The sequence below is a fragment of the Vulpes vulpes genome, chromosome 14, assembly GCF_048418805.1.
Source record: "Vulpes vulpes isolate BD-2025 chromosome 14, VulVul3, whole genome shotgun sequence".
In the NCBI taxonomy this organism is placed as follows: Eukaryota; Metazoa; Chordata; class Mammalia; order Carnivora; family Canidae; genus Vulpes; species Vulpes vulpes.
The window spans coordinates 13,924,367-13,951,406 of record NC_132793.1 but is presented as its reverse complement, the minus strand read 5'-3'; the positions used below and the strand labels follow the sequence as shown (position 1 = coordinate 13,951,406).

Sequence of the window (27,040 nt, the reverse complement as noted above, 5' to 3'; positions counted from 1 at the left end):
TATCAGATTTTATTTTTTATTTTTTATTTTTTTTATTTTTTAATTTTTATTTATTTATGATAGTCACAGAGAGAGAGAGAGGCAGAGACACAGGCAGAGGGAGAAGCAGGCTCCATGCACCAGGAGCCCGACGTGGGATTCGATCCTGGGTCTCCAGGATCACGCCCTGGGCCAAAGGCAGGCGCCAAACCGCTGCGCCACCCAGGGATCCCTATCAGATTTTAAAAACATTCTTCCCAACACATAGCTTTTCCATCTGTATAATATTAAATATAAACAATAAAGAAAAACAATACAATAATGGACAGAATCCTGCATTGCCATGGAACCCAAAGCAAGTGGACAAGCTGAAGGTACAACTGGACAATTAATATGCAGACCATTGGAAATTTAGAAAATTTCTGAAACACAGAAAGCAAAACAGTACTAAAACTGAGGGAAAAATATAGACAACTTAAGTACAATTAAAAAAAATTCCACCAATAAAGAATACAGTTTTTTGTTTTGTTTTGTTAAGTAGGCTCCATGCCCAGCATAGAGCCCAACCTGGGGCCCAAACTCATGACCCTGAGATTAAGACCCATGCTGAGATCAAGAGTCAGACGCTTAACCAACTGAGCCACCCAAGCACTCCAAGAATATAGTTTTAAAGCGAAAGATAAGGGATCCCTGGGTGGCGCAGCGGTTTGGCGCCTGCCTTTGGTCCAGGGCACGATCTTGGAGACCCGGGATCGAGTCCCACGTCGGGCTCCTGGTGCATGGAGCTTGCTTCTCCCTCTGCCTATGTCTCTGCCTCTCTCTCTCTCTCTCTCTCTGTGTGACTATCATAAATAAATAAATAAATTTAAAAAATTTAATAAAAATAAAAATAAAGCGAAAGATAATAAAGTCCATTCTCAGTAGCAACCAAGGCTTTGAAGTAACTATGAGTAAGTTTCACAGGAAAAGTTTCAAGAAAAAAGAGCAACACACACACACACACACACACACAAAAGAGCAACACACACACATACACACATGTACATGTACACATATATAAATATTCATATGTGTAATACATGTATATACATATGTAGGTGTATACACATGCCAATATGACACTTGGATAAACTGGCTTCATCTTCCCTGGGGCAGAATGCACAATGTAGCAGAGAGGCATAGGGGAAAAAATCCCACTTATGGAAATGAGGATTTGAAAGAAGAACATCTCCTACTAAACAGCAAACCTGCCTCACTGCATATACACATTTAATATAATTCTAATTGGCATTAGAGAGGTCTTTTTTTCTCAGAATTTGGAAAGCAAATCCTAAAGAACACTTCTATGAACATGTTTACTAGTAAAAGGAAAGAAAGAAAAACCCTGTCTGTCGACATAATTAAACCACTGATAGAATAGGGGTGAGTGGGTACTAGAGAACATCACCACCAGGGAGACCAACTCTTTCTGGACTCAAACACCATCAACATTCTCTTTACTACTCAAATCTGTTTATCCCTGCTTTTTTTTTCCCTACTGCAATTCCTCTTTTCTTGACGTGGCTGCAGGAAGCTTCAGGATCACCTATTAGCTGTCCTATGTCTTTCTCTCATCACAAAGATCCCAAGAAGGGCTTTCATGAGCTTGGCTTTATCAAATAAATGCTTACCTGTGGCATTCCCACTATGGGGCCTGGAGCATGGAGTACAACAGTTAGTCCTCTTAGTTGGCATCTCTGCAGATGGAGGAATCAGAGTCTGTTACTAAAAGGCTATGGAGTCTGGGAAGACAAAACCAACCTGTCTAATCTGAACATTGAAAACACTGTAAGTTGAGAGATTGTAAATTAAGTATTGTAGGAACAATTGCACTGATTTGGAACGAAATAAGATTAGATCTTCATACATCATCACATATACTGTCAAGGAACAATGTGGAGAAGACTTGACTAATTTCACTTAAATAATGTTTCATTATTTTATTTTATTTTTATTTTTAAAGATTTTATTTATTTATTCACAAGAGACACAAAGAGAGAGGCAGAGACATAGGCAGAGGGAGAAACGGGCTCCCCACAGGGACTCAGGCTCCCCATATGGAACTCGATTCCAGGACTCTGGGATCATCTGAACCGAAGGCAGGTGTTCAACTACTGAGCCACCCAGGTGCCCCTGTTCCATTATTTTGAAAGGGAGGCATACTTGGCATAAAGTCTGAATTGTTGAACATTTTTACAGCTCATACTGAATGTTTCACCACACTGATTAAACACACTCTATTTCTCTTCTGTATGAGTTCTCTGATGTAATAAGGACTGATATAGGGCAGAAAAAATGTCTCATATTAACTGCATTTATAAGATTTTGCTCCTCTGTGCATTTTTATAGGGTTTTAGCATTCTGTAAATTACATGATTTGTTGTTCTGTTGGTCATTGCTTCTTTGAAATTCATCCCTTAGGAGTTTTCTGATGTAAAAGAAAGTCTGACTTGTGGCAAAATGTTCTCTTGCATGTATTACATTTGCAGAGTTTCTCCCTTGCATGTATTTCCTGATGTTGAGTGAGAGCCCACAGCCGACAGTAGGTTTTTCCACATTCCCTCCATTTACAGGGCTTCTTTCCAGTGTGAATTCTCTGACGTACTCTGAAGAATGACCTGTGGCAGGAGGATTGCCCACATTTGTTATGCCCATATAGTTTCTCCTCAGTATGAGTTCACTAGTATAGTCAGTGAAGGAGAACTTTTGGCAGGTTTTCCCATATTCATTACATTCCTCTGGTCTCTCTCCTTTGTATGTTGTCTAATGGTGAGTGAGGACAGGTTCTCCCACATTCGATCTATCCGTACGGTCTCTTCCACATAGTTTTCTGATGTTCCATAAGGTGTGAGCTTTTGCTGATGTCACACTCCTGTTCAGTACAATCAAAGATATTCTCCTTTGTTTGTATTCTCTTATGTTCATTGTGGTCTGACTTCACAATGAATGTTCCACCACATTTAACACACCATGTTTTTCTCCTATGTGAGTTCTGATGTATAGTAAGGGTGGACTTGTGGGAGGGAAATGTCCCACATTCATTACTTATGTAAGATTTATCTCCTCTGTGAGTTATCTGATGTGCAAAGAGGGCCAGTTCAGTACATAGAAATTTTCCACATTGACCGAATTCATAGGGTTTCTCCTCTGTATGAGTTCTCTGACGCACAACTAGGGTGGGCTTCTTAGAAGAGGTTTTCCTATTTTCACTACATTCATTTGGTTTCCTTTCTGCACACACTCTCTTCTGTGTAATGAAGACTGCCCTTCTGAAGAAAGTTTTTCCACATTTATGACGGTCGAGAGGTTATTTCAAAGTTTGAATATTCTGGTGCAGAGTAAGGTCTTCATTTTGACTTCTGGCTCTCCTAACTGGACTATATTTGTGTTTTTTAAATTATAGAATGACTTTTCTCATGCTTAGAATAGAGTAGTGGCTTCCCATACCCACTGTATTCATCAGGAACCTCTCTAAAATAGCTTTTCTTTACAACAATTACTTCTAGTTTTCAAATTGGCTCCACGGGGATCATATTTGTAGGGTATTTTTCTTGAGGTAACAGTATTCATGCCCAGATTAAATGTCTTCCCAAGTACATTATTTCTTTCTGTAATTAGTGTTTTATTGTTGAGGCATAAAATTTGCCTCAAATGCAGCCTTGGATTTCCTTGCCTTTCTCTAAGACATTACCAACTTCTAGGAAGGAGCACAGTTAACAGTAATTTGTGAGCCTTTACACATTTGCTATGAAATGAATGTTACAACTGCCTTGCTGTGGGGTATTCGACTTTAGGCCCAGCCTCCCAGAATTAAGAATTTGCACATTTCAAGTGCAAATATCTCCTACATGGTTGATATAGGGGAAAACCAAAATCCAAATCCAAAACAAAAACCAAAACCCCACTCACACCACCCTATTTCAGAGGGTGAAGGGAGGAGGAAGCCCATGGAATAAAAGTACCTTTGACACAGAACTAGTAAGACAATCATAGAGACCAGCAAGCACAAAGCGTACTGTGAGTGTGGCTGACAGAGTCTCAAGTAAGACAGACAGGAGTCAAGGAAGCACAGAGAGAAGACAGTGAGACCTCAAGATGTAGACTTCAGAGAGACAGTCAATAGGATGAAGAATAAAAATGCAGGGGTGAATCTGAAATTTTGGCAGTGATGTGGGAACTCTAGAATTTGCACAAATCAGAAGGAGAAAGTGGGCTGAATGGGACGAGGTCTAGGGTGAGGCAAGATGACAACTGAGGCACCTGCATGACTCTGAGAGTGAGTGTCTTCTTAAATTTGTGCCCGAGGCACTTTCTTTGTCTCACCCTAGTCCTCACCCTTGTGGGGTGAGAATGGAAAGTGAAATGGCAATTTCTCAGTTAAAGGAAGGAGAGAAAAATGGAAATAACTAGATAGATTATGTAAATCAAGCAAGTTTTCTTTTCCTGTCTTTTTTTTTTTAAGATTTTATTTATTTATTTATTTATTTATTTATTTATGAGATAAACAGAGAGAGAGAGAGGCAGAGACACAGGCAGAGGAGAAGCAGGCTTCATGCAGGGAGCCTGAAGGGGACTCGATCCCGGGTCTCCAGGATCACGCCCTGGGCTGAAAGCTAAACCACTGAGCCACCCGGGCTGCCCATGCTCCAACTCTTGTACAAGTGTCTACTTTCCTAACCATCATATAGATGGAAAATCTGTTTATAATGATCTGAGCATAGGGGTGCCTGGGTGGCTCAGTCAGCTAATCATCTGTCTCCTGATTTTGGCTCAGGTCACAATCTCAGGGTTGTGGGATGGAGCCCTGTGTTGGGCTCTGAACTCAGCAGGGAATCCGCTTGAGATGCTCTCCCCCTCTGCTCTTTTCCTGACTTGTGCTCTCTCTCTAAACCAATAAATAAAATCTTAGGGGTACCTGGGTGGCTCAGCTGGTTAAACAGCTGACTTTGGCTCAGGTTATGATCCCAAAGTCCTGTGATCAAGCCCCGCATCAGGCTCCCTGCTTGGCAAGGAGCCTGCTTTTCCTTCTCTCCTGCTTATGCTCTCTCTCTCTCTCTCTCTCTCATGTAAATAAATAAAATCTTTAAGAAAAGAAATAAAATCTTAAAAAATGATCCAAACATATTACCTTACTCCATTTTACATTTGAAAACACAGTATTTTTATACATTTTTTTATGTACTCAAATTTTTCCTGGAATGCAATACTGCGTACCTGGAAGGAACACTGTATTTAGTTCAGATTGGAACTTCAGGGATTTCCACTTCTTTTGAAAACTATCACTAATGGAAATCCTGCTCATGGGACTTGAATCACAAAACTGCACCCACATTTGTGTGAATTCTTAACTGTCACATTCACGAGATTTTACCTACAGGTATAAACATCCGACTACTTTTCTGACTGAGTAGAGTTGTACCTGAATGTTCCATGTTAAAATATATACTAACTCATTTTCAATTACTTTGCCTTTTTTCCTTTATATCAGAGAATTTTATTGATTTAAAAAAATACGCAAGTAGTTTCTAGTACCTATGATTTCTCAAATAAGATGAAGGGAAGATGGGCTTTAGCTAGGGTCTCTAGGAAACAGAGATGTCTAAGGCACTGTCTTTTATTTGGGGGACTACAGTCAGAGCAGTGGGGGGGCGGAAAGAATGTAAGTAATGAGGAGATGACACGTGGTATCACACTGACCCCTCCCTTCAGTATAAGCCCAGTTAGGCAGCAGGTCTCTGAGCAGGAGCATTCAGCCAACACATGGGACCTCTCCACAAGGACCATATGGATCGTATGTGGAGAAGTAAAAGGAGAGAGAAGGTATCTATCCACTTTCTTCTCATTTCCCACCTCCCTTCAGTCAAGGTTCACCTCCAGGGTGAGTTAACTTGCCCACGCTTCTGGGTTACATTGTCTGGTTCCATTATGTTGTCCCCCAGGAAGCCAGATACCACACTTCATATGTAGTTTTATGCAGGTCTAATAGGAGGGGTAGCCCAGCATGGGGGGACTATATTGATGGAGAGATAAAGGAGATGGTTGAACATGAGGTCTGTGTTCTAATACAGTGTGTACAAAATACATGTATGTTGGGTTCTGATGATGGTGAGAACCACCTCACCACGGTTTGGTTGTCTGTGTAATGTCTACCTCCTTCCTTAGCTTCTGAGTTCCCTGAGGACAGGGACAGGATCTCTTCTATTCAAGAGATGTATCAAAAGCATCTACCATAGCATTTGGCATATACTGGATAGGTCAACATATAGCTATTGGATGAAAGGTTCACAGCAGTAGGAATTAAAAAGAAGAAAAAACTGTTCTGTCATGAATAGCCTTATAAAGATGTTCAGCAAGTCTCAGCTGAGGTTCTTGGAAGTGGACAAAGGCTTCAGAGCATAAAGAGATGCATGTCAAAACCACAAAGAGGATGAAAAAAACAGGAAGAATAATGGGGCTAATGATATAGGGAAGAAAATTCTACAAAAGGTATAAAGAGAGCCAGGAAGAGAACCATGTGGGTGACATCAGAAATTATCAGAGGTGTATTTAAAGGAGGGGAGAGTCATACTGTCAAACACAACATGGAGTTTAATAAAGCATGGACTGAAAATACTCACTGGGTTTGAAAATATCTAGGCTACTGCTAACTTTTACAGGAACAGATCCATGGGAGTGGTGGGCCAGATATAAGACTGCATGAAGTGAGTTGAAATAAGACCAGTAAGTGAGGAGGTTTTATCCACAGAACAGAACACTCAATTGTTCACTCTACAACCTGTTTTGAAAGTACAGTTGAAAGAAACAGTTACAGGACACTATTTGAGGAACATGTGATCCATTTACTCTAGTTATTATCCCATTTACTCTAATTTTATCTACTCAGAGGACAATAAATTGGTCCCCTGAACTTTGCCTGGGTATGAAAGTCATAGGAAACCCAATGCATTTCTTTCACAGATGTTCTTGGTAAGACTGGCCCCTGGTGTCACTTATTCAAAGATCATCTAAGAAAATGTTTAGATATAAATGACGGGAAAACCATTCAAGTAGCCAATGTAAGAATATCTCATACTGTTTGGGTCTTTCTGGATAAGTCTATAGGAACATATGATTTTTGTATATTTATGCCAACTTTTCCAGCAGTGTTCTGATACTCTTTTCTCTGATGCTTTTTTAAAAAAACAATTTTATTTATTTATTCATGAGAGACACACACACAGAGAGGCAGAGATACAGGCAGAGAGATAAGCAGGCTCCATGCAGGAAACCTGATGTGGGACTCGATCCTCGGACTCCAGGATCATGCTCTGGGCCAAACGCAGGTGCTAAACCACTGAGCCACCCAGGGATCCCTCTCTGATGCTTTATTTTATGTTTATACTATTTCATTTGAATGTACAAATTACTATAAACCTTTCTGAAATCCACTGTAAAATATGGAGAGTAAATCCCTAAACAGCTTACCTGGGATTTGTTCATTTTTGGATGCTCTTGAGAAAGGACCAGGAATCGCGATACTAGAGCTGAGTAAGAAGAGGAATAAATCATAAGAAGTCTGGCTAACTCTGAGGGTATTAGGGTTACCTATCAAGAAAATGATCCTTTGCTCAATCTGGTAAGGTAATATTCACTTGTCCATTTATAATTCTGAAATGATCACAGAGAGCTTTTCTTAATGAATATAAATAGTTGTTTTCTTATGGAATTACTGTCAACTTGGGCCTTGGAAAAAAATTAAAGATGACCTGATTGCAATAATAGATTGGATCAATAAAATTCAGTATATACAAAGTTTGGAACACCATTCCAGTATTAAAAATAATACTAGGATTACAATACTTACTGGCATGGGAAATGTTGAAATTATGTCCTTTACCTATATTCCTACTAATATTTTTTTGCCACTTGAGAGCAGAGAATCCAGGAGAAGCTCAGAAAGGAGTGCAAGTGCTTTAAAATGTTTGCCTTTTTGTCTGGCTTCCCTCAGATGCAGTTTCCCAAGAGGATCTTTTGCTAAGAAACCTGTTTTAACTTAAATATGGTAGAGGACAAAGCCCTGACCTGGAAACCGAAATGTGAATTCAGTTCTTGGTTACCGCTAGCAAACTGCGTAACTGGATAAGATAGTTACCTAATTTTAAAATAAGGAAAGTTACATGGTTTTAAAAACTTTCTCTTTACCTCCACTATGTGATTCTATGAAGGGGACATTCAATGAATCCCAGGTGTGCTGGCGGGCATGGTTTGAGCAGCTCAGAAGAAACAGAAAGAGCAGAGACCACAGGGAATGACACATATGTGCTTGGAAAGTGATGAGATATTATTTCCTTTGCTACGGCTGGCCCTCCCTCCCTCCAACCCACACCCCCACAAATCCTTCAGGGAAGTGTCTTTTCCTGTCACATTTGCACCTTGCCCATTCCCTTCAGTTGCACCTCACATGGTTCTTCTGAAAGTTGACCTACAGTTTTGCTGAGCTACAATAATCAACAGTCTCGGGCAGCCCCGGTGGTGCGGTGGTTTAGCACCACCTGCAGCCCAGGGCGTGATCCTGGAGACCCAGGATCGAGTCCCACGTCAGGCTCTCTGTGTGATGCCTGCTTCTCCCTCTGCCTGTGTCTCTGCCTCTTTCTCTCTCTGTCTCTATGAATAAATAAAATAAAATCTTAAAAAAAAATAATCAACGGTCTCTGACCATGGCGTTATCACTCAGACATTGCTCACAGTGGAGGGGAAAATTTTGACCAATAACTTGAATATGTTCCTTTCAAGGATTCTTCTGCTTCCCCAATAAAATTCTAGGAAGAAGTTTCGATTCAGGAGTATCTTCTTCCAGGTGTGAGGACTGCTGCTTTTTTACTTCAGTGGAATGGTTTTGTTTCAACCTGGGCCTTGGAGCCACATTTCCATTAGCTGGAACCTGCACTTGGGAGTCCCCAGGGTCAAGTGCCTGGTGAGCTGGACCTTTTCTAAAATCTAACGAGGGCTGCTGAAAAGTGAGACAATACTGCAGCAGCAGGAAGAGCCTAGAAACCTCAATCATGCCTTGTGACATAAGGAAAATGAGTCTATCAAAATATATAGCATAATTGCTTCCTGAGGCACACACGGGACAAGTCATCGCGCCAGAGAAAGCCCTATGGGTGTAGGTAGAAGGGAACCACATTGCAAAGGTCATGAGACCAGGAGTAAAATAGACCTAGTTTTAAAACTCAATTCATTCACCTTAGCATTCTGCAAACGAGGTCTTTAAATGTGCTCCAACAGGGGGAGCAATGCAGACCCCACAGCCTGGTTAGAAGGATTGAGCTGAAACGTCTAAAAATCTTTTTAACAATGATAGCAGGGGATACTTATCCAGGACATATTATATTTTCTGCTTGATCTTTGGATCATTTTACTTTGGAACAACCTTTGTGAGGCAAATATGATCTTTATGCTTATTTTACAGGTGAGGAAACAGGATCAGTCTAAGTAACATGCCCAGGGATGCAGTGCTGTTTTGTGACAGGACCTGATCGGAACCCAAACATCACACTCTTAAAACCTAACGCAACGCTGCCACCACCTCAACACCTCCGCTCTGACCCTCCAGTCCGTCACTGAACTGTCTTGTCCGGGCAGTTCTGCACCCTGGCCATTCCCTTCAACTGCAGCTCGCATCTTTCTCCTACCAAATACTTAGTGTAAAACAGCTAACATAACATAGTGGTATGGCTTCCTCATAAAGAGTATTTGTTCCCTTCCCTGCTGCCCTCTAGCACTTCTCAACCTGGCCCGGTAGGCTGCGGATCCAAGTGCATCAGCGAAACTTCCGGAACGATACCTGGCCATGTGGATGCGCAAATCTCTCACCCTCACAAAGCACCTTCTTCAGGCACATGGGGCTGCAGAGTGCCCGCCCTGAGGCCTGTGGGTTAGGGACCGGCCGGGCTCTCGCTACCCTTCTCCTGGACCAGCGGAAACGCGCTTCGGGGCCTCTCTCCCGAGGGATGCGGGGAGGGCGCGTGTCCATCCTCCGCGGACCCGGCCAGGTCCGCCCTGCCCTTCCCTCTGACGGCCAGAGGTCCCGGAGCACCCCCCGCCCCCGCCAGTCGGTCTCTAACTCGCCAGTCCTTCCTCTAACACCGGCTTCGCTTCCACTTTGCACCAAGTACCGGTGAGCACGGAGCAACTCGAGCCGGCGGGGCGCGCCCACATCAGGACCTGGAGACCCCGAAAGAGCGCAAGGATAGAGCACCGGGAAGAGCGCATGCGCAGAAGCGGTCGGCGCCTTTCCGAACTACATTCCCCATAAGGCCCCGCGGCCCCCGCCTCCTGCTGAGGAATTCTTCGAGGAATGTCTGCATGGATTGCACGGTTTGATGGATTGCTATGAATCATTAATACAAGAAGAAAAGTTGCCTGCTAACTTCATCGAAGACTAGAGCTGAGAAGCGAAGATGACAGATTATGAGATTTCCACCCAAATGTTAATGATTCCAAAATCTTTATCTTGCTCCTAAACTTCTCTTATGAACACCATAAGAATAAGTTTATCAAGAAGAATAAGAAGAAGAAGAAGAAAAGAAGAAGTTTATCTTGTTCTTTCTACTGTTTTTCCGAAGAAGAAGAAGAAGAAGAAGAAGAAGAAGAAGAAGAAAGAAGAAGAAAAAGAAAAGAAGAAGAAAAGAAGTTTATCTTGTTCTTTCTACTGTTTTTCCGAAGAAGAAGAAGAAGAAGAAGAAGAAGAAGAAGAAGAGAAGAAGAAGAAGAAGAAGAAGAAGAAGAAGAGAAGAAGTTTATCTTGTTCTTTCTACTGTTTTTCCGAAGAAGAAGAAGAAGAAGAAGAAGAAGAAGAAGAAGAAAGTTTATTTTATTCTTTCTACTGTTTTTCCCCATTGAGCTTCAGAAAACACACTGGGAAATAACCCTGCGAACGTTCTAAATGTGAGAAAGCCTTCTTTATATCTAAGATCTCATAGCGGGGAGCATTCAGAAGATTGTAACCAATACAGTAAAGCCTCCACCTGTTTTGGTGGGTCCATCTAAACATGTTGAATGTGTGAAAGCATTGTGAGGAATTCAAACATTAACTATTCAAGAATTCATGCCGAAAGAAAATCTATCAGTGGGAAGTGTAGTAATTTTAAAAAAGCATGATGTACTCTTTTAAATAAAACAATACACAAACAAATATATAAAGCACAATTTTATCTTTTACATACACATGCTTGGATCAAGTTATGCACATTTAAGTAGATGTTTTTTCATTTAAGTAGATACTAATTTAAATATCTTATTTATTTATTCATGAGAAACACATAGAGAGAGGCAGAGACGTAGGCAGAAGGAGAAATAGGCTCCCCGTGGAGCCCGATGTGGGGCTTGATGTGGGGCTCGATCCCAGGACCCCAGGATCATGCCCTGAGCCAAAGGCAGACACTCAACCACTGAGCCACCCAGGTATCTCTAAATAGATATTAATTTAGATAAGATTTAGGAAAGTGTGCTCCAAAATTAAGAATGTTAATCCATGGGATATAGGATTATTTAGGAGGAAGAGGGACTTTCCCTTGTGCATGTATATAATTCTTCTATGAATATGTAAAATGGATGATTTTTCCATTTTGTGTATGAAAGATATACAAAATGAAAGGGAAATATGAAGGCATTCTTGGCCTATTAATTTGTCTGTCAAATGTGTGTGTGAGGGTAAAGAGAGGCAATAGAACACACACAGGCATACAAATAGATCCTCACTGAGATAAGCGCTGGACTTGAAAATATTAAATGCTCATCACATAAAGGGAATTTTTATTTTATTTTGATTTTTGATGTTTTGATTTTGATTTACTTTTGATGTTTTATTTTTGATGTTTTATTTTTGATATTTGAAAATATTAAGTGTTCATCACATATAGGGAATTTTATAGGGAATTCCCTATAGGGAATTTTTATTTTTGATGTTCTCTTTTTAAAAATTTCCTTAAGGGACGCCTGGGTGGATCAGTGGTTAACTGTCTGCTTTTGGCTCAGGTTGTGATCCCGGGGTCCTGGGATCGAGCCCCACATTGGACTCCCCGTGGGGAGCCTGCTTCTCCCTCTGCCTATGTCTCTGCCTCTCTCTCTGTGTTTCTCATGAATAAATAAAGAAAATCTTTTTTAAAAGAGGGGGGATTGTAAATATTGCAAGAAGGAGGAGGAAAACAGGGAAAGTGATGAGAGGGGAATAGGGTCTGAGTTCTACAGCTTCTCAGGTCCCCAACTCTGAAGCTCAGTCTGGCCAGCACAGAGCTCAGGGACTGGTCTCCAGAGATGATGAATTAGTCAAGATAGTCGAGGGGGAGGAGGAGTGGAGAAGGAAAAGGGAGCCAAGGGGTGGGGGGAAAAGCTGAGAGATTGGGAGGGTAGTGAAGGGGGGAGGAAGAAATTGTGATGGAGGGAGGGAGGCTAGGGAAGAGGAAGAAAGTTAAGTCCAAAAGGAGGCCAGCAAGGCAGATATTGGATAATGCAGTTTTCTCTATGGCCACCAGGTGACAGTATTAGCACGGACCAGCTGTCCTTGACCACCAGGATGAACTTTGTTGTCCGGACAGAGGCTCCTTGCTGCTGTTAACCTGGTCATCTCATCCATGGTAGACATCTGTTGGTTTTCTCAGTCCTCCTCACATCCATACTACCTTTTACTGATAACGTCACTTCAATTTTCCTCGGGGAACTACCACACTTCTATTAGTGCCTGCCACACACACGTACATAGGCACACTGCACAACTCCAGAGGATTCATCCGTTTCGATGGCTGAGAAGTACCTGCAGTGCCCAACCTATGCAACTGTCAATGGCAGCCATTGAATGATGGTCCAGTAAGTTGCCTGTCCCACACCTGGCCTAGGTGGACCTGAGTCATTTTGATATAGATGCCTTGAAGCAACTGCCTGTTGATTCCTATCATGTAGATCTCTGGAGTTATCCTGGTCTGGTTCTTTAACTTAATTTAATTTAATTATTTTATTTATTTTAAAGATTTTATTTATTTGAGAGCGAGAGTGTGAGTGTGAGAGAGAAGGAGCAGGGAGAGGGAGAGAGGGAGACTCCCCACTGAGCAGGGAGCCAGGCATGGGGCTCAATCCTGGGATTCTGGGATCATGACCTGGGCTGAAGGTGGATGTTCAGCCAACTGAGCCACCCAGGTGCCCCTGGTTCTGGTTCTTACCAACTCCAACAAATTCCATTTATTTATTTATTTATTTATTTATTTATTTATTTATTATTAATAGTTAAGAGATTTTATTCTAGTAGCTATAATTACAGTGCTCATTTGTCGAAATGAAAACTGAAAACAAGTATACAAAACAGTTGATTACTAATCGTGTATTGAAAGCAGTAAGAGGGTCCACGACACCAAATGAACCAGTTCTGAGGACTTCCCCAAGATAAAGTTGAACAGCTCCAGCTTCATCAGTGTTTATCAAAATACAAAGGAAAACAGTAGAGGTCATCGTTTCGATGGCAAATCTGACCCTTGCAGGCTGAGGGAGTGAAAGCACATGTAGACAGGGGCTCCCAGGGCTCCGGGGGCTGAGGCGCTGGGATGACTGGCCTGCCCGCCGGCACTCCTGCTGGTGAGACCCCAGGCGGCCCGGAGCAAGCCAGAGTGCCCCCACCACCCGCAGGGAGGCCGGAGTCCCTCCAAGGGGCCCGCGAGCCGTGATGCAGCCCCCAGCCCAACTCCTGGGTGGCCCTGTAAGCACAAGCACAAACACTAGGGGATGCAGGATGAGCCAAGACAGAGCCATCACAGGGACCCTATCGTGACCATGCAGAATGGACTGTGGCTGGTTCTGGCCCGTCTCACGTTCCCGACGGGAAATGACCCACTGGTGGACTGGACTCTGGCCACCACTGCAGAACTTACACTAGGCACGTTTTTCCCTTCTGTGTGTTCAAGTGTTCCCTTTTCTTGTATTGGTAATGATTTTAAAAATGCACTGAGTTTGGGTTAAAAACCAACCACCAAAATGGATCTCAACATAGATTTAATGCCCAGAGGAGGCGTGCCAGGCTGGTCTGACACAGCAACTCCTGGAGGCCCCGTGTGCCTAAATCCCTTCTCAGTATTGAACAGTGGGTTAATTCTCTTTGTACAATAAAAAAAAAAAGCTGAATAATATTGCATAGGAGTACCAGAAACTGCCTCGTTGGGAACACAAACTATTTACATTAAATAAAAACCCGGCTGCAGGCTGCGCCTGCACATTTACAGCATGGTGAAGCACACTGTGACCGACCATGGAGACAGCTTCTGGCACTCACACCACATGAGAGCAAAGCAGGGTGGAAGGAGGGAGTGAGGGGAGGGGGGCGCGACTCACTTCTGGTTCCAGAGCTGATTAGACAGCCAGTCCAGTCCCTCATAGAGCCCATCCCCGCTGGTGGCACAGGTGGCCTGAATGTACCAGTTCCTGTGGCGCAGGGAGGGCAGCCCCAGCTTGTCTGTGATCTCAGCCACATTTGTGGCGTTCGGGAGGTCCTGCTTGTTGGCAAACACCAGCAGAACGGCATCCCTGAGCTCATCCTCCGCCAGCATCCTCATGAACTCCTCACAGGCCTCGTTCACAGGCTCTCGGTCGTTGCTGTCAACCACAAAGATGAGACCTTGTGTATTCTGGAAGTAGTGGTGCCACAGAGGCCGGATCTTGCCCTGGCTGCCCACGTCCCACCCGGTGAAGCTGATGTTCTTGTACTCCACGGTCTCCACGTTGAAGCCTATGGTGGGAATGGTGGTCATGATCTCACCCAGCTTTAGTTTGTACAGGATGGTGGTCTTCCCCGCAGCATCCAAGCCCACCATGAGAATGTGCATTTCTTTTTTGCCAAAAAAGGCCCTTGAAGAGGTTTGCAAAGGTATTTCCCATGCTGTAGGCTGGTGGGAGCAACACTGGCCAGAGAAACTCTTGGCAGCCGTGGCGAGGCTACTCAAATTCCTTTTTAATGTAGCTATTGAGAGACACTTTGTGTTGCCAACATAGAACCCCAATAAGTCACAATCCCCACCTCAAGCCTTTCTCAAACTGGAAGCCAAATCGCAGCAAGTGGTCTTGAGTACTTAAATTAAAATTAGTCTTTATTCATTATCCATCCTTTATTCTACCCAACAATTATTTCTGGATACCTGCTATGTGCCAGGCACTGCTCTAGGCTCTGGGAAACAACAGTGAAAAAGCCAGACACAGTCCCTGCCTTCATGGGATCTGCCTTTCAGAATCTGGTGAGGAAGACCACAGTATTTATTAGCTACAACTAGCTATAGCATTTCAAATAGCATAGAATTCCAAATTGTAAAGAGCTCTGTGAGGGAAAAGAACGGAATGCTATGTGGAAGATATTTTTAAGTAGATAGTATTTTTTCCAGGCTTACTAAGTGCAAACACTTTTTATGGCTCCTAACGATGACCAGAACAATGCTGCAGCCTAAATCCGACTGTACATCCCATTTTACAGATTCGAAAAACAAAACTTACATTACAAAGAAAGATAGTATTATTAATAATTTATAAATATAAATAGGGTTTTTGCCGGGACCCGGGACCTGAAATACTAAAACTGGGGCAGTCCTGGGCAAACACAGACAAATTGTCATTCTAATAAATAACTAGGCTTAGGTCACACTTAGGGGAGTGGTGGGGTTGAATATTGACTCCAGATCTAGTTTGATCCCAAAGCTCATGTACACAGTGACCACCCCATGGGCGTCCTCGAATGTGAACAGTCTGCGGAGAAATGGAGGCAAGTAGGAGATGCTGAAGGCAGGTCAGCAAGAGGTGGAGGCAATGGTCCAGCAAGAGATGGGAATGGAGATGAAAGGAGGCTTTCACTCATCAGTAACTATTTAGATATGAAGGAAGAAGGGGGCAAAAGTGGGATGACTCAAGAGTTTTGGCTGAGGAATGGAGTGGAAGTTATCTGGGGCGGGGAAGGAGGATGATGATTCTGATTGGCCACAGTGGATTTATCATCCAGGTAGAAATGCTAGTACACAACTGGAGGGGAATCGCAGCATTAGGGAATCTTTGTGGCTTAGCTTGTTAGAGACCAGAGACGAGCTTGAGATTAAAGCCTCAGATCAGCCAGGCTTTCTGGTTGCAAGCAACAGACATCGACCCAGGCTAGCATAAGTGAAAATGGGGTTTTTTAATGAGGTTGGGAGACTCCTGCAACCAAGGTAGAATATAGGTGGGAATTGGAGCAGACTGGGTAGCAGGAACCAAATACATCTGGTGGGGATGTCACTGCCACCACTGCCCCCAGACAGCAGAGGTCATGCTGCTGTGGTTGCTTCCACTGCCAGTGAATAATGGATACCACCGTTGCTATCACTAGCGTGAATAAAATACTCCCCTCTCCCGTCTGCCCCCCTCATACATTTGTATCAGTTGCTGAAGATTCAAATCCTGGGCATCTGATTAGCTGAACCCAAGTCACATGGCCTACGCCCCAGGTGCCAGGGGAAAGGAAAGCAAGTGTCTGGCTTTTCAGGTGTCCTTGGTGGGAGAAGGTAACCTGCCTTCTAAAAGATTTACACATGGGTGATGTCCCATGTGTAGAAAGGAAGTTCAGAAGTCAAGGAACCAAAATGAATGAATGATAATAAAATGTCTAGTACAACTTCTGCAGCTGTCATATGCACCTAGGCCATTGTATATATGATGCTCAAAGAAAAGTCCTGCAATGTACAGAGTTGTCCAAAAGTGGCCCTCCCAAAGTTCTCAAGGGTTGCCTGGGCATTAAGCCAGCTGGGTTATGAAGGGAGAGTGTCTCCTTCTTAGTTTCCATGAGATCAGGGGCCCTTTCCTCAGCACAAGAGACTGTACCTTTCCATGGTTCCCAGTGTCCCTAAAGGTAGGTTCAGTCCCCAGACAACTCCTGAGAACCATGGTCACCCCCAATCCCTTCTGCTTGGTATCCAGGCAGTTTGTTGCTTCCCTTCATTGATGAGGCTGCTTTCACATGATCCCCATAAGAAGGGAGAGTAGTAGGAGTGGGAACCCTCCCCTGGAACACAGCCTACACTATGAGTCCAGTAAATCACCTGTGCCCTCATTCCTTTCCGTGGGAAAATGGTGGGATGGGGGACCTGCACATTTTCTTTTCTCTCCGACCCTCAAAGAACTTTACTACCTACACAATAAATCTTACCTTAACCTGTTCCATGAGAATGTCTTTGAATTTCTACTGAGCCCAACAAGTGGAGACCCCACAGGGGTCTCCCTAACAGTGGTCTCTTGCCCTAACAATGCTTTGTCAAGATCCTAGAGCAGGTGGGGCTACCCAGAAAACCCCCTGTCCCACCTCATTTCTATCTCTGCCCTGTCTCCCTACCTGTCAATGCTACCTTTGTTCTAGATCCTTTGGTACCTTAAAACCTTTTTAGAGGGAAAGCTTTTAAGAACTTGCCATCCACACTGAAGTTTCAGGGACTCAGTTAACTCCTTCTCCCAAGGAAATGTGCATATCCAGGAAAGACAATGCTTAACAAACTTCAAATAAACACCAACAGAGGGTGGGTGGGGGGATTTTTTTTAGGACGGGGATGTTTCAGATTCCCTTCAATGAAAACATGGAGACCCTGCCTCTAGGTAAGGCTGGTTCCAGCAGTCATTTTATATTCCTCCTTCCCTGCACTATGAGATTTGGTGGTCCTAGAAACCTGGATCCAGGCGACAGGTCCAGAGGGCTCAGGCCCTGTTTAGACAAGGCAGGTGTCTCCAGCACCCACCTGGCTGCCTCCCCAGGCACATCAGCCAGGATTCTAGTGCCCATGCTGGACGTGTTCTCACTTCCCTCCCCTATTAGACTGGGAGCTCCTAAGAACAGGAGCCCAGTTGGCATTATCTCTGTAGTGTCTGTAATGCCCAGCAGGCTTGCCCTGTATGTAGCAGGGTCCCAATAAAGTCATATGTCACTATGTAGAGGGAGGCAGCATTTGATGTTTATTCTGCAGGATTTAAAAAAAAAAAAAAAAGGTTCCCTGAATTTTCAGGAAGAGTGTGAACAGATTCCCAAGAGACCCTGGTGCTAGCTCCTACCCTACTCAATCTGCAAATGTTCATCCACCAGGCTGCCATTAGGCCATGGAGTGCTTTTGTGTAAATTATAAAGAGGTGCCTCCCTCTCAGACTGTATACTTATTAAATCTGGAAATTGTTTTACTAAATATACAAATCTCGACTGTGATGTGAATGGTGACCCCCCTAGGGCTGTGTGCAGTGCACAACCTGTGCACCTGTACCAAACAGTCCTGGGCACTACTCCCTCCTCCACCACTCCCCCCTCAGTAGAGATGAAGTAGTGAGTCTTGCCCTCAGGTGCCAGGATCTCCTTCCTGTCTGGACATCATGCTCCCTGGTTGCTTCTAGGAGCTCAATCTGATCTGGGAGGAGTCTTTGATGACACTGTAGTACACAGAGGCGGCCTCCTGGGGTGGGAGCTGGGGTGGGGCCCGCCGACACTGAAATAGTCCGTGGAAGGCCTCCCGGAAGCGCTGGGACATCAGGGCGTAGATGACCGGGTTGACTGCGCTGTTCAGGTAGACGCAAAGGCGGCAGAAGAGAAGGAAGCCAAGGTTGAGGTAAGGCGGGCTCAGAAAGGAATTCACCACCACTAGGGTGCGGTAGGGCAGCCAGAGCAGAGCAAAAACCAGCACCACCACAGCCAGCATCTTGGTGACCTGCCAGGTAAGACAGGAAAAAGGGGACGGGTGGGTGCCGAATGCAGAGGGAGAATCCGAGGTCCAGGCCTCTCTGCGGGTATGCAAGAGGAGGAAGCCAACAGAGCATGCGGGCCTTCGCCAAAGGTACCCTCAAGCATGTCCCTGCTCCCCTTCAACCCCATTCCCAGCTAGAAAGCTGCTGTGCATCCTCCCAGGTCTTGCTCAACTCATTTTCCCGGGGTACAGAGGGAGGGACACCCCCATCCCACCTCCTACCCCCACCCACCCCCCAGCCACCTCCAAAGCTCTTGGACAGGCTATCATTTTTGCTGGCAGCAAATTCATGAATCCACTGCCTCATCACAGGAAGACTTGAGGATTGAAGGAGTGAGTGATGGTGAGGAACGCAGAACAGTGCCAAGCAGGCCCTAAATGCCCCACATGGGCGGCTGCTAACAGGACCTCTGCGACTACTACTGCAAGTGCTCGGAGCTCAGAGCCAGGCACAGCAAGGTTAGGATCCTGGTTGCACCACTAACCAGCTGTTTAGCTTGGACGTACCTCTCTGTCCAGCTCAACTTCTCCCCCAACATCCCTGGCCACCCACTTGCTCACCTATGCTGCTTTCACTGCACCCCACCTCCCACTCGATCTCCAGACTCTTCCTCCCACCTTCTCTGGACATCCAGTCATGCCCCAGCCCCCTCCCCTCCCATCCCTCCCCTCCTCCCACTTCATCCTAGGCCAGCACTTCCCTAACGGCTAAGACTAAAGCCTCCTAGGAATCCCTGGGTGGCGCAGGGGTGTGATCCTGGAGACCCGGGATCAAATCCCATGTTGGGCTCCTGGTGCATGGAGCCTGCTTCTCCCTCTACCTAGGTCTCTGCCTCTCTCTGTGTGAATCCCATGTTGGGCATCCCGATGCATGGAGCCTGCTTCTCCCTCTGCCTAGGTCTCTGCCTCTCTCTCTCTGTGTGACTATCATAAATAAATAAAAATTTAAAAAAAAAAAAGACTAAACCTCCTAGAGGTGGTACACACTGGAAGGTGTTTCAAAAGATGCTTCGTTTTTAAATTCCAGAATGAAAAGCCCACAAGGGGCATCCGTCAATGGGAGACAGAGACATAAATTCCAGAATGAAAAGCCCACAAGGGGCATCCGTCAATGGGAGACAGAGACATCACTAATACGGAGGACAGCAGCACACTCAAGCTGCTGGAGTCCTGGGTGACTCCTTCGGAGACCAGATCTAGGGTGGCAAAAGTGCACTTGCTAGAGCTTGCATTGAGACAACTTGCCCATCAAGGAGGAAGCTAGCCTGGAATGTTCCTGCGTAAGATTGCTTCTCAGAGTCCAGGACTTTAGTGCTAGAAGTGATCTCTCCAAAGAGGCCTGACCCTGACTACATCAATAAGCTTCAGTGCTGTAATATTCTCCAGGCACCAGAAATCTCAGGAATTCCCTAGTCAGTCTTGACTCCTGATTTTACCAAATTCAGATTTAATTCTACTCCATTTTAAGTTCATTTGGGTGATAAATACTGGATACCAGTGTGTGGGCTGTGGAGCCAGTTTGCCTGGGTTCAAATCTTGGCTCTGCACTTACCAGTCCTGTAACCTGGGGCAGCCCCTCTGTGACTCAGTTTCCTCATCTGTCAAACAGAGATGGTAGCAGTATATAGATCACGGAGTTATTAGAAAAACTCAATATGCTAACTTTTGTAAAAGACTTGGGCCAGTGCCTGGCACATAGAAAATCCCCAATAATTGTTAACTATTATTAGTAGCAGTAGTATTCTCTACCTTGCTCTCCTAGACATGCGGCTTTCATTCAATGCCTCTTCCCTTTTGCTGCTGTACATGGCATTCTGCAAGGGCTCTCTTGGACATCAAAGAATGCTTAGTCCTTAGACTGCCCACTGTCAAAAAGACACCGATGCTCCAACAAAACAGTAATAATAGGTACCCTATACTGAACACTTACTATGTGCCAGATTCATAATATTCACTATCATCCACTGAGGTAGAGGGCACTATAGTTATAATGACTTTACAGAGTTGAAAATCAAGGTTCAGAGAGGTGAGTTGACCTACCTAAGGCCACACAGCAAGACATTAACAAAGCTGGAGGCTGGATAGATCCAGGTCTGGAATATAATTTTCACCAGCAGAAGTTGCACCCAAAACATAGGCCAGGTGGGAGCTTGAACCCAGCCCTTTTAGACTGAGCAGGAAAGTGGTAAACAGAGAAGTAAATAAGTAGTGGGAGGGAAGGAGGGACATTTGTTTGGAGCCTAAGGTGGTGTGGGGCCTACAACCAGAGTTAATGCTCCGCACCTGCTCAGCCTACGTCCTGCCCCCTTTCCTCTAAGAACCATTCTTGAGCTAACATGCCTGCAAGCAGGGGCTGTTTGAGGCGGCTGGAAGGGCCCCCCAACAGTGCACCCACCCCGGGAGGCAGGGAGATGGCACAGATGGTCCTCACGCCCAGGGCTCAGGAGTGACTCAGCAGGGGCTAGGTGTCCTCCCCCCTCCCCCGCCAGCTGAGGGTGTGGGTGGAAGGCTGAAGATAAAGACCAGTTGGGTTTGGGGAGCTCTCCTCCCACCTGTATTCCTTGAATACCCTTGGGAAGCCACACTGCCTGCTGGAGTGTGGGTGGAGGATATAAGGAGTCTGGACACTTGGGTTCTCGTCCCACTTCCCTCCATGTGTCACCTTCTCACTCTCTTTGTCCACTCTGAGCCTATTTCTTTATCCATGAAAATAGGTGTTCAACCTCCCAAAAGAGTAATGTCAGGAATGTCAGGCACACAGTAAGTGCTCTGTAAGTGCTGGGTCTCTCCTGACCTCACCACAACCCATCCCCCCTTAGGCTGACTGGCTCTGGAGTCCATGCTGGCAGCTTTAGTGTCAGATGTGGTAAGGACTTGAGAAAGTCACTTCTCTCTGGGTCTCAGTCTCCCCATCATTAGGAGAATACCACCATGGGTGTAGCCACTGGTTGGGAAAGTTTAATAATAACCAATCTTAGGGGCACCTGGAAGGCTCAGTGGTTGAGCACCTCCCTTCCACAGGTGGTGATCCTGGGATCCTGGGATCGAGTTCTGCATCAGGCTCCCTACAGGGAACCTGCTTCTCCCTCTGCCTATGTTTTTGTCTCTCTCTCTCTCTCTCTCTCCCTCTCTCTCTGTGTCTCTCATTAATAAATAAATAATCTTTAAAAAATAACCAATCTTAATTGAATATTTAGTTTGTGACATGCTTCACATGGGCTAAAGGCTTCCCATGGGTAATCCCATTTCTCAGGACACTCCAATGTGATAGGCGCTGTCATTATCCCATATGACAGAAGAGGAAACTGAGGCTCAGAAAGACAGAAGTGATAGCTCCAAAATCAAGCCTGGTAAATGGCACGACAGGGCTTGACACTGAGGAGTTTGACTCCAAAAGGGCCCAAGCTTCCATCCATCCATCTGCTGGCTCTGCACAGGGGTCCCAAGGAAGACCGAGGTCCCCACCTGCTTCCGGGAGCTGAGGGCACCTCTCTTGCCTCTGGAGGAGAAGTGCTGGTGGCCAGCAAGGTGGCCCTGGGGCGCAGAGCCGGAGTGCCCTGGGTCATCAGGAGACAGCGGCCCCACAAAGAGGACGCGCGCTATGAGCACGTAGAACACGGTGGCCAGGCCCAGGGGCAGCGCATAGAAGAGCGCGAAGTCCAGGAAGTAGATGGGCAGGTAGAGGGAGCGCGACACGCGGTAGCCGCACTGCACCTGCACGCCGTCGGCGTACGCGGTCTCGCGTGTGTCCACCAGGAAGAGCCAGAGCACGCAGTAGGCGCCGGTGCCCAGCCACACGGACGCCGCGATGCGCTTGGCCCGCGCCACGGTGCACAGAGTTTGGGCGCGCAGCGGGTGGCAGATGGCGAGGTAGCGCTCCACCGTGAACGCGGTGATGGAGCCGGTGGACGCGTTGATGCCCACGTACTGCAGGTAGGTGATGCCCAGGCAGCCCGCGTGGCCGAAGACCCAAACCCGGGCGGACGCCGCCTCGGCCACGGTGGGGACTCCGGCCGCCAGGAGCACCAGCAGGTCCGCGGCGGCCAGGCTCACCAAGTAACAGTTGGTGGGTGTGACCATGTGGCGGCTCCGGAGCACCACCAGCACCACCATGGCGTTGCCCGCCACGCCCATGGCGCAGACGAAGGGCACCAGGGTCAAGGTCACCGCTTGTACAGCCAGCGGAGACCGGGGCATGGTGCCCAGGCCCGACGCGTTGGCGCGCTGGGGGTGCTCGGTGTGGTTCTCCATGCGCTCGGGGCCGCGCTGCGCCGCCAAGGCGAGCTGGGGCGAGTTGGGGCAATTCCCCGGCGGGCCGGCCGCACAAGTGCCCTCGGGGATCTGGAGACGCTCTCGGGGCGGGAGGTGGGGTGCCGGCCGCTGCCTCCCGCTGAACAGGTTTCTCCAGCTCCGTGCAGGGTCCCACTGTCCCCCGCAGGGCGCTGGGGACTCCCAGGAATCGGGACCGGGAGCCGGTTTCCAAGACGCCTCTGAAGCGCGCAGTCTCCCCGGGGCTGCGGTTCCCTGCAGGGGCGCGTTGCGGGCTGCTGGCGGGGCGCTCCCGGAGCGCACTGGGCCCCCAGAGGCCGCCCCCGACAGACCTGCTGCTGGAGCCCGCTTCAGGTCTTACCTCCGCTCCGTAGGCTCGGGGGGCTCGGGACTCTGATCTGGGGTGTCCGCTCCAGGAGGCACGGGGCGTGGGGCCGGGTCTCCGCCTCGCTAGTCTCTTTGCTCCGCTGTCCGCGACCACGGCGCGCGGGCTCCTCTGCCGGAGTTCGCGTGGTCTCTCCTCTGATACCGCTTGGCTGGTTCTGGTTGACCCGGTGCAGCGCGCGTTCTTTGCCACGGGCTCCTGGCACCGCACCCCGGGCCCTTGGGGTCGAGTGGGGGATGCAGGGTGCGGGGTGGGGGGAACGGATGCCGAGGGCGGCCGTGGTATGGGGCGCCCTGCTCGCAGGCTTCTTTCCCCCCGTCTATGGGGGCGGCTCCGTGGGGCCGTGGGGGAGGAGTCGGCCCTCGCAGGCTCCTGGACTCAATCCAGAAATCCTATCTTGTTTTACTGGCAGAAACCTCAGCCCTGCTGTTGGCGAGGCCCAGAGCTGCGGAGAAAGGGAGGGTATTTGCCCATCTAGACTTGGGTCGGTCCTGTCTCCTAAACTCGCACCTCCTTGTTACTTTTCCCCTTTCTCCTGCTAACCTTTCCCAGTTATCCTTTCTTCCTCCTGCAGAAGATCTGGAAATTCTTGGCAGGTGTGCCCCGCCTCCAGAAGGATCTCTCCCATCTCAAAGACCCTGCCATTCACAGGGCACAAGCCAGTTCGGCATCTTTAGCTTTGTGTTTGCCTCGGAGAAGGAGAAGGCGCATCATGGTAGTTGAAGAAAGGAAAAAACTTTTTTCTCCACTTAGAGGAAGCTTCCTGAAGGCGGGACCCACTGAGCTTCATAAAAAGCATAAAGGCTGCTTTCCAGGGACTCCAGCTCTGTACCTGCATAGAGTAGATGCTGTAGAATTGTTTGCTGCTTGCAGTCAATCAGTTATGCTCTCTAAAAATTATTTCTTCATCTGTGAGATGGGATAATAATGATGGAACTCATCTCGGAGTGTCCTTGGAAGGCTTACACGAGGGACATAGGAAAAATCCATGCAAAGTGCTTAGCTATGCTCGGCCATGGCAAGGGGTTAGTGTATATCCCTCCCTCCCCTCATGTATGACCCCAAACTCTGATAAATGGATAAGAAATGCATGATGGGGAACTTGGTAGGGTAGTATCTTGGGGGCACAGCCAGGGTTCAGGACATCCCCCGTTGTCAGCCTTTGTAATGAATGATGACAGTGTATATGAGGCACCTGCTATTGCCTGGTGATATTCTGAGTGCTTTACATGTATTTATTCATTCTGTGCTCACAACATCCACAGGGGAAGTTATTTCCAGATCCCCCACTTTACAGACAAAGAAACTGAGGTCTAGAGCAGTTAAATTTCTCGCTCAAAGATACATGGGTTAGTAAGGTGGGGGGGGGGGAACTACTAGCATTTTAGCTCAGTATTGTGTCCACGGAGTCCTCATTCTTATACCCCCCCACACACACATACTATGCTACTTCTCTGCCCTATACTCTTCTCTGGGATCTTCAGCAATAACAATAGCAAAGCATCCTACTCAGAGCCAAACACCATGCTGTGTTCATTATCTTTATTTCCCCCAGCCCTGGCGAGGCAGGTACCGTCAGTCCCATTTTATTGGTGAGGAAACGGAGGTCCAGAGAGGAATGATTTCCAGTGTCATCAGTCAGGGGCCAGGCAGGAAGCAGAACCCCAAGACTCTCTGTGTCCCCACCCCAACCCCAGCCATCCCTTACTCAGCTCTTTCCAAGGTATCAAACACCAGTTAAGCCCAGGGTTCCTCCTCCCCAGTCCAGAGGGTGGCGGTCCTCCCTGAGTGTGGTCCAGAGCAATCCTTTTAGCCATATTAAATGCAAGTGGCTCCTTGGGCTTCTTTCCCTCTAAGCTTGCCGGCTCAGCTCTCTCTCCTGCCTAATTGAGCTGTTCGGTTGCCAGCAGCAAAGGGCAGTACTTGGCAAAGAGCTAAGTACATCTCAAGTGGCATTCTCTATTTTCCCAGACCCTCCCTCATCTCGTCTTCCTCATCTTAGCAAAGACATCTTAGTAATGGCACTGGTTGCTAAAACCTCCACTCTGTTGTTAAAACCAAACATTTGGGAATTATTTATCTCTCCCTCACTGCTGACATCCAATACTTAAGGAAGTCCCTCAATTCTACCTCCAAAATATACATCAAATTAATGCACCTTTCACCACCATGTCCTGAACTAGCACTTTCCTCCATCCAGATCCTCTTGATAGGACAACTGTGATTGTTTCCCAGTGGGTCTTTAGCTATGTTCTTGCTCCTAACTCGACAGCTCATTCTTCATGCAGTACCAAGTAATCTCTTTTAAAAAAGTAAGCCACTCAATGGCATCCTTTTGCACTTAAAAGGAATCCAAACTCTTTCCACAAGGGCATTCCCTAGAATGCCCTGCATGATGCGGCCCCTCCCCACCTCTCCCTCTTACTCATGATGCCTCAGCCAGAGCCTCCATCTATCTGGCTTACATGGTGCGATGTTTGGATTGTGTCCCCCCAGAGTTCACATCTACCCCAAACCCCAGAAAGTGACCTTATTTGGAAATAGGGTCTTTGCATGTATAATTAATTAAGATGAGGTCATCCTGGATTAGAGTGGCCGAAAATTCAATGTCTGGTGTCTTCATAAGAGAAAGGAGAGGGAGATTCAGACAGAGGAGACATTCATGTGGAAAAAGCCATGCAAAGACAGAGGCAGAGGTTGGAATGCTACAGTTATAGGCCAAGGAAGAAGTTGGGAGAGGCGAGGCCTTGAGGCTTCCCTTGAGCCTCAGAAGAGCATGGCCTTGCTGACACCTAGGCTGTAGGCTTCCAGCCTCCAGAAACTGTGAGAGAATAAACTTGTGTAAAGCTATTGCACATGGCAAGCACCTTCCTGCTTTAGAGCCTTTGTACTTTGTACACAATTTCCTTAGCTCAGTGCCCAGCCCAGGTTACCCCAGTTGTGGGCATGTGATTCCTGAAACACTCGTTCTTGGATGCTTGTTTTGGGGATGCTTCTTCTCGGTACCCAGACACTACAAGAAGTCCAAGCCACATAAGCAGCCACATAGAGGCACTTCGATCAACAGTCCAGATGCGATGTCCCAGCTCAGACATCACATGGGGCAGTGAGGCAGCCCCCAGATTCCAGCCCCCAATCACTTGAATCACTCCCAGCTGGAATCCCAAGACATCACAGTGGAAGGCAAGCCATCCCCACTGTCCCATTCAACGTCCTAACACAATCCATGAGCATTAAGACATGGGTTGTTGCTTTATGTCACCAAGTTCAGGGTAGTCATTACATAACAATAGATAATAGCGGACTCATGTGAATCAGACTGTCAGCAATTGTCAGGAAGCAAAGTCTATCAAAGTGGGAAGCGAAACCCATTCAATAATTTAACCCATGTTCACCGATTTTGTTGTAGGGACTGATCTGGGTCATCGGAATGAATAGCCAGGTCTGTGAATTAGGCAGAGGGGGCGTGACGATTCCCATTTGACAGGTGAATAAACTGAGGTGGAGTGACAAAGAGAGCTGAAGTGATCTACTCGGTGCCCCATGGACAGCAAGGGATAAAGTAGGCATGGGAACCATATCTGTGCAGTACTAAGCCCTCCGCCAGACCCTGTCCCGTGGA

At 46.7% G+C, this 27,040-nt stretch overlaps 1 protein-coding gene and 1 pseudogene across 1 annotated transcript; both read right to left on the bottom strand.

Moving 5' to 3' along the window:
* Window positions 1-14,166: 14,166 nt before the first annotated feature.
* LOC112931931 (ADP-ribosylation factor 1 pseudogene) lies at window positions 14,167-14,967 on the bottom strand (annotated as a pseudogene).
* On the bottom strand, window positions 14,167-23,698 carry LOC112931930 (thyrotropin-releasing hormone receptor-like). The gene is made up of 2 exons (XM_026014742.2): window positions 22,230-23,698; window positions 14,167-18,728 (listed from the first exon to the last, which is right to left on the bottom strand). Exons 1-2 carry the CDS (start codon window positions 23,013-23,015, stop codon window positions 18,414-18,416), a joined length of 1,101 nt encoding a protein of 366 aa, XP_025870527.1. The 5' UTR covers window positions 23,016-23,698; the 3' UTR covers window positions 14,167-18,413.
* Window positions 23,699-27,040: the final 3,342 nt, after the last annotated feature.

Excerpts from the sequence above, each read along its gene's own strand:
- LOC112931930 (XM_026014742.2), bottom strand. The coding sequence starts at position 23,015 with ATGGAGAACCACACCGAGCACCCCCAGCGCGCCAACGCGTCGGGCCTG. Across the intron at positions 18,729-22,229 it reads CCCTCAGCTCCCGGAAGCAG|GTCACCAAGATGCTGGCTGT; the intron begins GTGGGGACCTCG and ends CTTACCTGGCAG.